General features: G+C 39.1%; 1 protein-coding gene across 1 annotated transcript in view; it reads right to left on the reverse strand.

The window, feature by feature from the left end:
• Nucleotides 1–13,323, reverse strand: part of LOC104272588 (TRAF3-interacting protein 1-like) — a gene marked incomplete at both ends in the record, with an annotated part of 26,396 nt that overhangs the window by 2,575 nt on the left and 10,498 nt on the right. Inside the window, 3 exons of the mRNA XM_009867625.1 lie at nucleotides 892–894; nucleotides 3,834–3,932; nucleotides 8,812–8,887. Coding sequence (XP_009865927.1) covers nucleotides 892–894; nucleotides 3,834–3,932; nucleotides 8,812–8,887 — 178 coding nt within the window. The remainder of the gene's footprint in view (nucleotides 1–891; nucleotides 895–3,833; nucleotides 3,933–8,811; nucleotides 8,888–13,323) is intronic.

Below are 13,323 nucleotides of genomic sequence, written 5' to 3' on the forward strand. Positions count from 1 at the left end.
CCCCCTGACTTAACTCTGACCATCCCAGCGCAGTTAACGGCATGAGCTCAAATTTGCCAAGCTCAGGTTAGACCATTCTCTGTAGCAGCAAAGGACAAGATGACATCTTTGCCTTGACGATCTAACTGCGCAGCATTACGGACATCATCCACCACTTTCTGCTTTAGTGTTTCCATAAACAATCCTGGTAGCTAAAAAGCATTCAATGCTCTTGGATTCCATCTAGAAAGGTTGCTCAGATGAATCACATCGGTAAGTATTTCTTCCATGTAATGCCACACACAGAAAGGGCTCCTCTAACACTATTGTCCACTTCAGTGGCTTTCTGTTCTGAAGTAACCAACAAATAACACCACCGAAAGGAAAAAGGCCAAGGCAGCTGGGCTTTTACCAGCTCAAATTTAGGCAAATTTAGGCAATGGCCGGTGTCCACTGATGAGGACTCCATCTGACCTCCCACTTTTGATCCGGATCCTGAGTTCCCGAACCCAGCTCCCTGTATCCAGCTCCCGCCGCCGCTGAGCCTGGGGACGCCCCAGTGCCTCCTGCTCTGCAGCACCAGTGGGGATTGATATCAGGAGAGGGAGTCGGGTTTGGTATCGGGCTACTATCTACAGTTGTATACAGTTCTTTACTTTTATCATTCCACCATTATTTCTATTGTTTCATTGAAGCTGTTCTAGTTTTTCTTCTCTAACCCGAAAGTCTCTCTGCCTCATTCCCTTTTCCTTCCCATTTTGGGGGGGGAGAGGGGGTTAGAGAGCATCTGTCCGCGTTAGTGGCCGGCCCAGCCCTAACCCATGACAGAACCCAAGAATCTTTCCCGGGATCTACTGCACTTTCCTAATGGGCTTATGCACAGTCTCCAAACAGCCATTTCAGAGGTAGGACCTTCTCATTTAAACCTACTTACACACATTGCATTTTTATACAGTATATTAATTCTCCATATGGTCCAGCAGAGAACGTAAGGGAGATACATAAGTACACTTAACAACCATAAGGACTATGTTAAGTTTTCCCTCAGTCTTACTGGTACAGGAACAACCACTGAGCACCAACCAATCCTATGGTCACTGGGACATGAGCTGGAGCGGTCCTTACATTAAGAGTAAGCCTGAGTCAGAAAGTTATGTTCTGTTGCTGGCTGTACCACGAGCTCCTTGCACTTCCCTGGGCAAACAGAGAAGTGTTTTATTTATTAAAAAACACCATAATTTTCTTTTTAGAAGTTTTTAACTATCATCGGTATGTTCAGTGCTCATCTTTTGTCACTATAATGTTCCCAAGTCACCGGCAAATTTACCCAGAAATAACAAATATGTTGATTTTTTTGGAGAAGTAACATAAACTCTTTAAGAATAATGTGAGCAAGTTAGACATAAAGCACACAACAAGAATTTCTTCAGCCAGCTTCTTACTTGGGAACTACTACCAGGGCTGGGAGAACAGGAGCAAACACATTAGGGAGTGTTTCCAACAAACTCACACTTCTGTGCTAAAGACATCTATGTTCTGGTCACTAAAACAAATACACTCAACAGAAATGAAACTTTTCTAAAAAGTTAAAGGGCAGTGGAGGATCAAAATGGTTGTCTTGATAGAATATCTGAGTAGACACTCCTGGAAGTTAAATGAGACATGTAAAAGGCAGATTGTAACAATCTGTACAACAGATTTGAGAGGAAAATGCCAATCTACTTTGAACTAGTAAAGCACAAGAACTGCTCACCTCTCCAAGTAAGTTTACACAGTCCAGAAATATAAAAATTAAAAGTCCAGAAGAAATGCAGCAGCAGTTCACAGACTGTAATAACTTCTTTTAAGTAGCTCCAAGTACCCCCTAAACCCTTGAAAAGATTGGGGAAGAACTCTCTTTAGCTCTTCTCTGACTAACCTACTCCACAGATAGGTTTGGAGTTGCAGAAGGGCAGCGGTTAGACTTCCAGTTTCCATTTAATTCTGCTGGAGTATTTCATATTTTACACATAATGCCAGTTCTCTGCAGACAGGTGGTAGGTGGCTGTGATGGCTCAACTGAATGAGTGACATCTTAAGGCTACTTTGAGATAAACTTTAGAAAGGAGCCTGGCACTACTCCTCCTGGAGAAGTGTATCTCAATGCAATTATCAAAACTGTGAGGAGGTAAACTGTACCAATCAAACTCCCAAAAAAGCGTTTTAAAATTTAACAAGGCTCAGAAAAATCTTACATAAACATCAGCTTCTGAAAAAGCCTCATACAAGGCCTATATTTTTGTGGAGCGACTGTGAAATCCAGCTGTTCCTCCCTTCTTGCTACAGTGGGTACATTTATGTGCAAACATCTAAAGAAAGTGGAATCCAAGTAACTTTGGGGATGTATGAGCAAGTTGAGGCAGGTCAAAGCAACCTTTTGCCAGAAAGCTTTAAATATAGACTTCTTATTTACTGTGAACTAGCCAGTGAGGATTCCTAATGGAGGACACCAAGAGAGAATAACTGATGTACTGACAAATCCTCATTTACAAGTGAAAAAAACCCAACAAACCACCACACCAAAAAAACAATTACACCCACCCATAAAGCAAAGGTTCAGAGCTTCAGGGCTCAGAAACAGAATATAACACTGAAGCAGAATGTATAAATAATACTCCAAAAGATCCAGAAAAATCAAATTTATATCAGCCAGCAAGGAATGTTTTATTAATTCATCTAAATGAATCCTCCTTTGAAGCTTTCATTTCCAGTTAAAGGCACAAGAACATTACAAGAAGGGAAAGTGATCACTGTCTTATGATTACTCCAAATAGCATCCAACTTAGCTGTTTGCAATGGCTGCTCTTATTGACTGTCATAATTGATTTCACATTCCAACTGTGAAAGCTATTAAATGTGTGCAGGACAATTTCATCTCTGTAAAAACTTACTCAAAATTAAGGTTTACTAATGCACAGCTATGTCATACTACCTTACTGAATAAAGCTAAAAAATAAAGAACAGGCAACACAAAATGTGGTTCTTACACCACCTAAGAATCCAGTCCAAACCAAGAACAAACCTGGGGCTACTCCTCTGACATACATTCAAATTATAAATACAGGATTACAAAGTTATATTCCATAACAGATACATTCCAATAGACAAGACAGCTCCAAAAGATTGAAAGGAATTAGCGTGCAAGTTCTCCCACTTGTGTAAGGTCACACAAATGTCTTGGCCAATCGCCTACGTTTCATTACACTGACACAGCTATGAGGGCCTGAAGGCCACAGGTGGACTTGGAAACAGCCTTTGACCTCCCACATACATGGTATCAACTCTCACAACTACGTCAAGCATCTGGATCTGGAGAAAACAAAAATGCAGCTTTTTGCTTAAATCTCAGTTCTTCCTCCTACATTTTGCTTCTATGGCTCCATGTATACTGTAGCTGCATACAAATACCTCATTAACAACATACGTCTTGGGAGCTATATACAATTTGAAGACAAAAAAGAAAAAGAAAAGGATAAATAAGAATGCAAAGATGGAATTTTTCTCTAAAATCCTGTAAAATGCAAACACTAAGTGAGACTCCCGGCAGCCCTGCATTATCTTTGGGACACTGTAAGCACTGGTCTCTTTGAAAGCTTGCATACGAGTAAGGAAACAGAAAATACAAGTAACTGTTTTGTCAAGGAATGTACATTTTTCAAACCAGGACATTAATCACAAAATGTGATTAAAATACAAGGCAGCAATTGGATTAAGTGTAAATCACCCTCCTTAAATCATTTAGCTGCATGGATTCAAGTTCAACCCTGAAGCACTCAAGTTACGTTCCAAGGCAGTCAAGTTGTTATTCTCCCTACCTTTCTGTTTTACTTTAAGTCCCAGGTCAGCTTTCTCCTGCAGTTTAGCAACGCTGTCTTCCGAAATCCTATCTGCCACGCTCTTAGTTTCTGCAGTTCCTATATCAAAACAGTTTATAGTCAAATGAAACCAAAGATGCAATAAAAAAAGAATGAAAAGCCATGCTAAATACTTGTTACACTTATTTCTTTAATGGCTATTCTAGTTGAATAAATCATCTTGAGTGTAAATAATCAACATTCAAAGTTCACAAAGACTTTTTACATGACCGCTGATTGAACTCCTTACATTACAGCAAACTCATGGCAAATTCTTCAATTCAGAAACAATTTACGGATGCTGTTTATTAGCCAGATAGCTGGTGAAACAGTACAATATTTAGCTAATAATGCCAAAGTAATTGCTAAAATACATAATATCGTTTGTATACTACTTGGAATGCACAACTCACTTCAGTTTGTTTCACAGTCTTCAGCTTTAAACACATTTCATACTAAAGCCAGTAAGAAATTTCAAGCAAGAAAACCTAATTTTTGCTAGCTGAACTCCACAACCTGCTGGTAATGCTAGAAGAACCTAGTCTACAAACACTGTTCACTTTTGATGATACCAAAACCAAATTTTATTTTTTGGAAAAAAAAAAAATGAAAGACGGTATCATCTACAAATTATCTTAAATTAATTCCCACTGTTGCAACAGAATGACGTTGACAAAAGGAAAGTAACACGCAAGGGATGAAAGCGGAAATATTCAGATATAAGTTATATGCCCAGGAAGAAGAAACATTCAAGGTGGAGAGACACAAAGGAGAAACACTTCATTGCCATTTGTACGCCATTCCTGAGAATGCACTTATGCATCGAACACGCGAGGTCAGGAAAAGTTAAATCATTCATATAGTTTGTCAAGATATGAACGGAATGGGTATAATATTTAGCTTCAGTCTTATTACTAAAAATACATACACACACACATACACACCTCCCTTCACTTGGAGAAATATGTTCAGTGCTCACACTCCTCAAAATGCAGCAGAAGCAGAACCAATTCAGAAATTGGCAAGGTCACAGATACGGAAAGAACACCTGAAAAAGGGAAGCACCCAAAGCACTGTCCAGGAACTCAACCCAGCGCTTCCACGTCTCCTTATCTGCAAACAGCTACCTGTAATGCAAAGGTGAAGAACAGATTCCCAGGGCCCCCATCTACAGCCAAGACACCTCAGGTAACACTTCCATCACCAAAAAAAAATGAGCCAACAGTTTTGATAGCATGGGCAAAGATTTATTAGATAGAGCAGTGCCTAAGGCTTGGGTTGGAACATCCAACACTTCCAAAACAGCAATGAAATTCCCACATGCAGCATAAAGCTGAAGCTTTCAGGACATACAGATCAATAGCGGAGGATCCACTCCTCCACTTATGGTATGGGAAGCATCCACAAGAATACACAGTCCACTGCGGCAGAAACGCCGAGTTCAACTAGTTTAGGTGTAGACTAACACACAGCAGCGAAAGGCCAACCAGCACTTTCATTTACCTGTGCTGAGTAAGGCCAGGATGACTTGTCATTTAACAAAACTGAAACTACCACTTAAAAATTCATTATGGACCTACAGAGCAGTGCTACAAGTTCCCCATCACAAGATCTGGAGCTTAGCAGAAAAGCCAAGCCAGCAGTGGAAAGAGAAGCACATCACTCATCATTTCCATTTAGCAAGTCATTCGGTGTCTGAAAAAAGCTTTTTTCAGCTCTCAAAACCAACTGCAAGTTTAAATAAAATTTAAAAAGTTTGATTCGTAAATTACCAAAAATGGTCTCTATTGCATGATGCAAGTTTTGCTACTAGGCATGTTCCAACTATAAAAGCAGTCACTACTTGACTAGTGATAAATGCAGCTTTAACGATATAAAAACAAAACAAAACAAAACAAAACAAAACCAAGCAACCGAAACATCTCCTCCAATACCATTAGGAATTTGTTCATACAGAGGTAAACTTGTTTTAACTACCAGGATAGGAAATATGCCTGGTTTTGCTTACCTAGTCCTCCATTCACCACTTTGGTTTTCCTTACTACAGGTTTAGTCATGACATTAGCCCTTTTGCACCTTCCTGTTGTGCATTTACTTATCTCCAGTTAATATCAGAAAAATATAGAAAGTTCTGGTCGTCATCACCATTAACTACAGAGATCAAGGTGCAACAGGCACCAGCATAGCTCCAGATGGTTTTTACTAGCCTCTGGATCACATACAGGAGTACCTACAAGCCCCACTCACCTCTTGCAGCTCTGCTGCATCAGAATAAAAAGAGGGCTAACACCCCAAACTATCTATTGGTTAGGGAAACTGAAATTAGAGTGCACTGGCTTGCTGCATCAGGAAAGGAGGAGCGTTTTAAAATGTTTACCTTCAAGTCAAAACACAGGGTAAGTTGTTAAATGTATTTCATTGATCAGAAAAACTGGATCCTGATTTTAAGGAAGAGATGATCCTATAAAGCAGGGTGTGTCAGGTCACTGGAGTTGAGTGCCAGTTCAGGCTATAAAATAAATATTCTAATCTTGGGAAATAAAAGAAGTTATAGGATCAGCTAAGGATCACTAAGCAGTAAAATATGACTACATTTAAGGGAATCCAGATGGTATTTTTCAGCTGCAAAATTATTAAAACCTCACAGCACATAAGTACAAGATGTGATGTAAAATTTTCAATTTTCAAGCACCAACTCGAATCAAGCTCCTACGTCAACAGACATTCATATCCAAAGTGACAACTCTTTTCCAAGGTATTTAGGGTGCCTAAACATCTTTTAAAATTTTTTCTACAAGTCCTTTTGAAAACATGGCTAATGATTGTTCTGAAAACACTACCTAAGATATAACTTCAGTATTTTGCTTCAGACACATGGAAATCTATTAAAAAACCCCAAAACCCACCCAAAGAAAACATGGATGCTTGGAACGACACATAACAAAACACAATCTCTTTACATGTATTAATAATAGTGCTGTTGGCAGATCAAGCCTATGAGGATCTTCATGCTTTGTTAGCCTAAACAGTACCAGTCTTCAGCCAAAATCAGCTATTTTAACAGGTATTATTGTATCTTTTGAACACATACTAAACTGATTTATGTACAGTGACTTCTTCATTAGAAATAAAATATCAGCACCCAGGACACAAAGCCATTGAAAGAAATTTTAAATCATAGTAAATAATCAGGTCACTGATAAAAGAGTAGGGGGAAAAAGGTATTTAAATGCAGACAGAAATTGAAGTTACACTGTTGCTATACGAGGTCTAGGTCTTGTCCAGTTTTATTCCTTACCTACGTGTTTGTCTAGGCTCTTCCTCTTGGCTTTCTTATACAAAGTGCTAGCAGTAGTAAGTTTAGATTCTTTTCTTTCTCGTGTGAAAGTATTAAGTACTTGGGATACTCTGAAGAGAATCTAGTTTCCAGTTAGCATGCAAATACAATATTCAACACACTTACACACAAAAGCTGGTAACATAATCAATTGCAATGAAGAACCTTAACAGATATAATAAAATTTACTTATTTGCAAGCCTGGTGCTTAGTTAAAACCATCTCAAGACCAGAATCTTCCCTTTAATTTTGTCTAAAGAGACATGACTAATGCAGACATGGGGCAGATGAGATGTTTATTGATGGGTTTTACCATTTGTTAAACAGCTCCAGTCAAGAAAGACACAGAAAAGATTACCATCCAAAGGCTGGTAAGGCAGCCTGTAATCAATACAACCACAATTTTTATCAATCCACTTCCTAACGGGCAAACACAGATATCACAGACCCACTATCACAAGTGACAGTCTTGACAGACTTGGCACTGAAGCAAGGATGAAATAAATCCAGAGCTACCTCTTGTCTGCTGCCAAGACTCAAGGTAGTGGCCACACCGCTACCACGAGTGACTCCAGCTGGCCCAAAGAGATGGGCCTTTTACAGATTCTCATTTAAAAATTCCTCTGTGACAAACAAATCTCCGTCCTCCTTTCCCCAGCACTCTCAGCAGAATTGCAGAAGGGCTTGGTTCCTTACACCTGGTTGAGCTACTGTGGACGATGTCATGGGACAGAATTCAGTACTGATGATACCAAGATCACCTTCCCTGTTCCAACTCGAATCACAAGGTGCAAGCCTGACACCAGCCCAGACAAATACAGTCTTTTAATTTATAAACCCAAAATTTCTAAAGACCAAACGCTAAGACTTCAGATCCTTGAAAAACAATTGAAAAAAATTCAGAAAACAAGTGAAGTTTGGATTCCCAAATTTATGAAGAGCACTCTTCCCAAATATTAGTAAGGAATAAAGGTAAAAATTCAGGGTTCATGGCTGTATGAACTACCCCTACAGGAAAGAAAATATGCCTCACAAATGTCTTTCATCTTACTAAAACAACCTTTAACAACGCATCATAAATCTTACTAAAACAAAAACATGGCCCTGAATATTGCTGTGCTGTAAACATTTAACAAACCTTTACCTGTGACTTTATGTAAAGGTAACATGCAATAATTTTACCAACTCAGACATAATGTTCACTAATCCTCACTGACAGAAAAAAAACAAACAACAAAGTTTTGCAAGGCGTATTTGTCTAAACTTGCTAGATTAAGCAAAGAAACAGTTCTTATGAAACGAATAGAAAAATAAATAGTTGTAGACCAACTAAAAAATCCATTCAGAGAGAACACAATAAATATCAATAGGAGGGTGAATTTGTATCTGCAATTCTACATGAGGAATGTGAGCAAAGTGAACTCAGTACCACACTCTATGTATCAAATTCATGCAGAATTGCCTGTTGGATTCATTTATGCAGACTGGGAGTATAAAACAAGCACTAAAAATAATAAACACGGATATTTTAAGTATTTATGCTATTCCTATTCAATAACCCTCCAGCATATTTAACAGAAATAATATCCTCCCTCTAGTTACCTTCTCCTCCGGGTCTGGCACATTGCCTTGATTCTTTTGTTGAGGGCTGTCTTGATATTCCTGCAGCACTTTCACCCTTTAAAAAAAAAAAGCTCACAAAGATATATAATTGTATTTTAAGTAATCATATATTTACATATAAAATTTACTTAGATACGTTGCTTCTAATTTATATGTATTATACATAAAAAACACTCACTTACAAAACTGACCTACACATATAAGATTATGTCAAGCCTATTTTCCTCAAGTCTGCAGCTATTTTTCCTGGATACATGATAGCTACTTTCTTTTAAATAAAAGATTTTACTATTGTAAAGACAACTTCCAGATGTAAGTATCCAAAGCAAAGCAATCGTATGAAACTTGTAGATTATCTGTGATGCCACTTGCTGGTCTTGTTTAGCTAACAGTGAGCTACTGAAAGAATTAAGATACTTAAAATCACCTACATATTTCAGATGGATCATATACACAGTTCCTCTTTAACCTTCCGGGAAGTCTTTTAATTTTCATGCCAAAATAGAAGCAAAGACTAAAAAATAAACATGCCACTATATTGGCATAGTCCTTTACTCAAATGGGAACTGTCCTGGACAAGCTAAGAAATGGGTGCAGCCAGAAAGTCCATCAGACAAGCAATGATTTGAAGTGCAACTGTTAGAGGACAGAGGGTAAGAGTTCAAAAATTGAAAAGATTAAACGGGGAAAATTCAGGACAGTTCTGAGGACTCTGATCTTAGCCTGAAAGTGATTCATAGAGGGCAGGAAATGAAAGCAGACAAGCACACACAAGAATTATTTTTGTTTTCTCTGGATATAGCTTGTACTGCCTGAAGCCGAGCACACCTGAGCAGCAATACTTTCTGCAAAGGTGCTACGTTACACATTTCAATGGTCACGCGTCCTCAAAAAGGAGCAAGTTACACCACCAAGTTCACTTAGCTGGCGGTTGGATAAAGATGTGCAAGCAGCACTCTCTCGTGAGATGAGATCAACGCCAGTGCCAGGAGACAAGGCCACCTGCACCGCGAGGTGCCCTGTGCGTAAAGGAGTAACACACAGGCAGCAGGAGAGGCTGAAGGCAGCTACAGCACCCGCCCTACAGAAAAAGTTCAGAACAACATCCCGGCGAGAGCAGGCAGAGGGGCAGGTCTGAGAGGTGCCACTACTACAGGTAGGGGACACTACCAATCGACGCATCACTCTACCTGAAGCACAGCTGGGGCACAAATGCCTCCAAGGTGTAAAGGAGGACCCCTGGCAGCCCAGCAAAACTCCTGGGTGCAGGACCAGGGTGGGAAGGAGGCAGCCCAGCACCTTACACCGATCTGTGGCTAGCAGAAGGGGCAGACTTAGTAAAGGTGATCTTGGTAGTGTTACGTTAACAGTTGGACTCGATCTTAAGGGTTTTTTTCAACCTAAATAATTCTACGTCTTTTGCTTGAGTGTAGACCAGAGGATGGAGCCAGCGATGGGTTCTGTGCACACACACAGGGCTTCCCACTCGTACAGTTCTGGAGATGCTAATAAATCAGTAGCTCCCAATAAATCTTACCTAACAACCTGATTTCATTAGTGACAGCTGTTACTAAAGATGAAGCAACCACCCCTGAACACAACAGATGTGTTCCACTTTATGTTTCTATGCTCTCTCTCCCTATAACACATCTCTGCATATCATTCAATATCCTGAAATATGTTTAGCACCTCATAGGATTTCCTCCTTATCTGCTTTTTTGAAGTTTGTGTGAATTAACCATCCATGCAGTTTGAATTCAAGATTACTGTCCACTCTGCTGCCAATGACCATATTGATAACATAATTAAGAACTACATATTCTTTCATTTCTATGCAAATATTAACATCACATCTTCTAATAACCCACAAGAGAAAACTGTCAAATTACACAAAGTAAAACATTCAATCAGCCAGAAGAAAGCCCGACATCCTACGCTTCACAAAAATCTAGTACATGGCCCTTCTCCGATGTAAACTAGATTTGATTTATACTATCTTCACTGGATTATTACAGTTATTGGACCCACAAGCAGAGCTACCAGTATTTTTGTTTCACTCTTTAGGAAATACTGACAGGTTACAAAGAGAAACAGAGAGAAGTCCAAAACCATCTAAGTCCAAAACCAGCTAAGACTGCAGTGGTTAATCTTAATCTTAGCTCACCTCAATTAATACCATCTTTCACAATCACAACACTATGCAAGCAACAAAAACAAAGCTCACATACCGTCAAAGTCTGGCTCTGCGGGCCCGCAGGCCACATCTGGTACACTCGCACCGCAGCAGCTCTTTGGGTGATGTAATTATTAGCACAGGTGGGGAAGGAGTTAAGAATAGGTGCTGAGGCTTCTGGAGGAGTGGATTTAGTAATTTATTTATGTCAGGCACTGCTTAACATTTTTGAAGAGCCATATGTGCACACTGGCAACAGGTGCAAAGTAAAAGCTAAAATCTAATCACTATGGTAGCGCACAAAAACACAAATCCCACAATATTTATCATTTGAGTCTTTCCAAAATGGAGATAATACAGTCATTCCTCTTCATGCAAATTCTGAGGCTCCAAGACTTTTAAATGCAGTCACTGGAGCCATTACAAAAAAACACCTAAAAAACCCCTTACACTTCATCTCACACTAACCTGGAAAGACCATATTAAAGCGGAATCCTAGATGGATGTATACAGACTTCCCAGTTTTGAGTAATTATATTTCTTTTTGGAGAGGATACAGCAGCTTGCTGTAAACCATCCACTCTGCTGCTTTGTCCTCATTATTAAACTTTTGTGGGCTTTTTCTGCAACAGACTATTTCTAAAGAAATAAACACAGTTTATTTCTAATGCTTTTACTGAAAGCTACCTATCCCTTAAAGACTTTCTTTGCTCTTTCACTCACACTGTCTCCTGTTTCCAGTATTTATTCCTAAACCAGCTATCATTATTAACAGGCAGAACTTATTAGTGTGCAACAGCAACAAAGAGAAATCTCTACTTGCTGAGGTAAATTTGACTGCAGTGGTGATAAAACTTATTAGGAAAGTATAACCTCAAATGAAGTCTTGCAGGATGGTGTTCTATTGGTGTTACCTTCTGCTAATTAAACCCAATTGGGTTCAAAACCCAAAAGAACTATCAGAAAAATCCCATTTTTTAAAAAATACGTTTTAATGATATATTTCTAGTATATAAGCCAGTTATGAATAATCAACACCAAAAAAGAGGGTCATTCATAGCACCAGAACAAAAATTTGAGCCATGTCCAACAAATTTCCATGAAATGATTCTCTCTACTGGTTCTAAGGCACTTACTTTTTTTTTTAATTCAGTAGTTGTTTCATATCTATTCAAGATGAGATCCAGCAGAAATAGAAATTCATTAGATATGAATTAGAAGCTGATTCAAGTGACCAGTTCCAGAGCAATATGGTTTGTAGGGCAAAAATAAAAGTCATTATAGAAGTGGCCAAAAGTGACAGGATATTACAAAAAGCTTTAGCCAAGAGTTTCAGCAGCCATCTGTAAAATGGAAGAGACTTTTCCAATGTGTTTGGCCTTAGGGGTAAATGACATACCTGTTCTGCAGCCACTTGCATATAAGCAGCACCATACGCTCGGAAGCTCGATGACCCGGGTCACCTTTTGCCAAAAGACAAAGTTCTCCAAGCCATGCTGTGAAGTGACCCTTTTAAAGACGACTTTTACCCGAGATGGACTGAGAGTTAACAGAATACAACTCAGCTTGCTCTGATCACAAACACTACGGTCCGCAACAGCCTCGAATCAGAAAGTAGTCTTCTTTTGATTGCCATGTGTTAGCCAAATGTCTCTTCTTAACTCATACTTACACTTTGCTTTCTTTTAGTTCCAGAAAATTGGAGATACCCATTACATGCTGGGTAATACAGACTTTCTTTAGTACCAGAAAAATAAATTTTTTTTAAAAAAAGTAGACCTCTCAAAATTAAAGTAGCCTTTTAAAGCTGGCCTCTGATAACCAGCAGCAAGAAAAATTAGGACATGGATGAATACAGATAAAAATCTTCTTAACTCTCCAAATCTCACAGGAGTAAACTTCAGGTGATAGCTTCGCTTTACATGTAGAATACAAAAAAAGAACAAATGTCAATTATTTTGTTCTCTAAATGCAGCATAAAAGCCATGCAGACTGAAATTCTGTGGACATCTCAAATGAAACACAAGTTCCCATTTCCCCACTGCTTCTTCCCCGCACTGTTTGCATGCTCTTATGTTGCCAAGCAGCGTGTTTGAAGAAAGGATCTAATTCAAACATGGAGGAAGCAAGACAAAAGTCAAGTGGAAGTCAAAATAGCTCACTACGACATGAAGCCATGTCAGACCAGGCTTGGAAAGAAAGAGAAGCTGTGGGTAGGAGCGTGAGGATAAAGAGAGCAACACTAGGAGCCAGGATAAGTGGCTAAATGAGCATGACAGGAACAAATGAGGAAAGGTTAATCCTTAGGGCAGGAAAGA

Source organism: Apaloderma vittatum, unplaced genomic scaffold (genome assembly GCF_000703405.1).
Source record: "Apaloderma vittatum isolate BGI_N311 unplaced genomic scaffold, ASM70340v1 scaffold25754, whole genome shotgun sequence".
Lineage (NCBI taxonomy): Eukaryota > Metazoa > Chordata > Aves > Trogoniformes > Trogonidae > Apaloderma > Apaloderma vittatum.